The sequence below is a fragment of the Vombatus ursinus genome, unplaced genomic scaffold (genome assembly GCF_900497805.2).
Source record: "Vombatus ursinus unplaced genomic scaffold, bare-nosed wombat genome assembly UNPS02014662.1, whole genome shotgun sequence".
NCBI lineage: Eukaryota > Metazoa > Chordata > Mammalia > Diprotodontia > Vombatidae > Vombatus > Vombatus ursinus.
In genome coordinates, this window is record NW_020954440.1 from 811,706 (window position 1) to 813,646 (window position 1,941).

General features: G+C 38.2%; 1 protein-coding gene across 1 annotated transcript; it reads right to left on the reverse strand.

The window, feature by feature from the left end:
- Nucleotides 1–630: 630 nt before the first annotated feature.
- On the reverse strand, nt 631–1,563 carry LOC114042662 (olfactory receptor 5B12-like). Its single transcript, XM_027861348.1, has one exon. It carries the CDS (start codon nt 1,561–1,563, stop codon nt 631–633), a length of 933 nt encoding a protein of 310 aa, XP_027717149.1.
- Nucleotides 1,564–1,941: the final 378 nt, after the last annotated feature.

Sequence of the window (1,941 nt, forward strand, 5' to 3'; positions counted from 1 at the left end):
CACATCTAAGAAGTAAACAGTTTGACTTTCTACTAGACCTTTCGGCAAAACATTGAGAATGATGATAGAGTGATGATTATCAACCCAGCCAAAGTCATTTAAAAATACCTTATTGAGGTTCACATGAAAAAAATTACAGATTCATAAAGGCTGATGTGTTCAAGACATCATATCTTTCTGTAGTAAGGGAAGTTTGTTCAAGCTCCTGTGAAAAGATGAAGAAATATTAAGTCTTCAAAAGTATCTTCAGGGACAACTAGGTGGTACAGTGGATAGAGCACTGGCCCTGGAGTTAGGAAAACCTAAGTTCAAATCTGGCCCCGGACACATAACACTCATTAGCTGTGTGACTCTGGGCAAATCACTTAACCCCAATTGGATTACAAAAAAAGTATCTTCACCTGAAAGTTTTAGTGTGAAAATATCCAGTTTCTCCAAATTTCTAAAAATTATGCATCACAGAGTCAGATAGAAGAAGCCAGTGTGGGGAGATGTTTTCCAAATTCAGAATGGAAAGAGAAAAGTCACCATCTATGGTACATGAATAGTGAAGACTGTGTCAGCCTAGGACAGGATATACTTTGAAGATCATATTGTAGAAGAAAAATAGTTGAATGTTTTTCTCCTTAATTAAAAGGAGATACCTAATGAAGACTTTGTCTGCTTTGTGATTTTCCTAAAAGCACTACTGACTTCCTTATTCCTCAGACTATAGACTAGAGGATTCAGCATAGGAAGGACCATGGTATAGAACACTGAAGCCACTTTGTCAGTGTCCATGGAATGCCTGCAGCTAGGTTGTAAGTACATGAAGATTATTGTCCCATAAAATATGGACACAGCTGTGAGATGGGAAGCACAGGTAGAGAAGGCTTTCTGGAGGCCCTCAGCTGATTGCATCCTCAAAATGGCAATGAAAATTAAAAAATAGGATTTCAAGATGAAAAAAAAGGCAAAGAACACATTGAATCCTACAGCAAAGAAAATAACCACTTCATTGACGTATGAGACAGAGTAGGAGAGAACCAAGAGAGGTGGAACATCACAGAAAAAGTGATGGATCATGTTGGAGAGGCTGAAGATGCTTCCTGTGTGAATGGAGGCAAAAAGAAAACCACACATATGGGAACTAGTGACCAGACAAGCACAAACCCTAGATGTCATTGTTGTGTTGTAATGGAGGGGCTTACACACAGCAGCCTGGTGATCATAGGCCATAGCAGCCAGGAGATAATTTTCAATTGTGGCAAAGTATGCAAAGAAAAACATTTGTGCAGCACATCCATTATAGGAGATGGTTTTGTCCCCTGGGAGGAATCCAGCCATAACTTTAGGAGTAATGGATGAAGAGTAGCCCAAATCTATCAGAGAGAAGTTACTGAGGAAAAAGCACATGGATGTGTGGAGGTGGGAGTCCCACAGTATCAGAACTACCAATCCCAGGTTGCCCACCAGGGTGATGAGGTAGATGATGGTGAATATTATAAAGAGAGTAACCTGAAGCTCTGGGGCATCTGTTAATCCCACAAGGATGAATTCCTCCACCTCTGAACAATTCTCCATAAATGTCTTATAGGGATTTGGATGATTCACTTTTGATAACTGAAACAAAATTAGCAAAATAAATCATGACATTTATCACTTTTTTGAGGGTTATAGAATCATATTTTTATAATAAATTCCAAAATGTTAAAAATTATGATTATTAATGTTGGATAAATTAACATCATACAATTAACAACATACAATCAACATCATTGGAATTATGATTTTTCAACACATTGTAATAAGTCCCCTCACTAAGGGGGATCACTTATTAAGACCATTACTGAACAGGTCCTCAACCTCCATAACTCCCAGGACCTCCATCTTTTCTGTGCATTAATCTCATATATTGTGTCCATACTATTGAATTGATCATCCCTCCAATTCCATGACCCA

What these genes read in the sequence shown, in the direction of transcription:
- LOC114042662 (XM_027861348.1), bottom strand. Translation starts at nt 1,563, where the DNA reads ATGGAGAATTGTTCAGAGGTGGAGGAATTCATCCTTGTGGGATTAACA.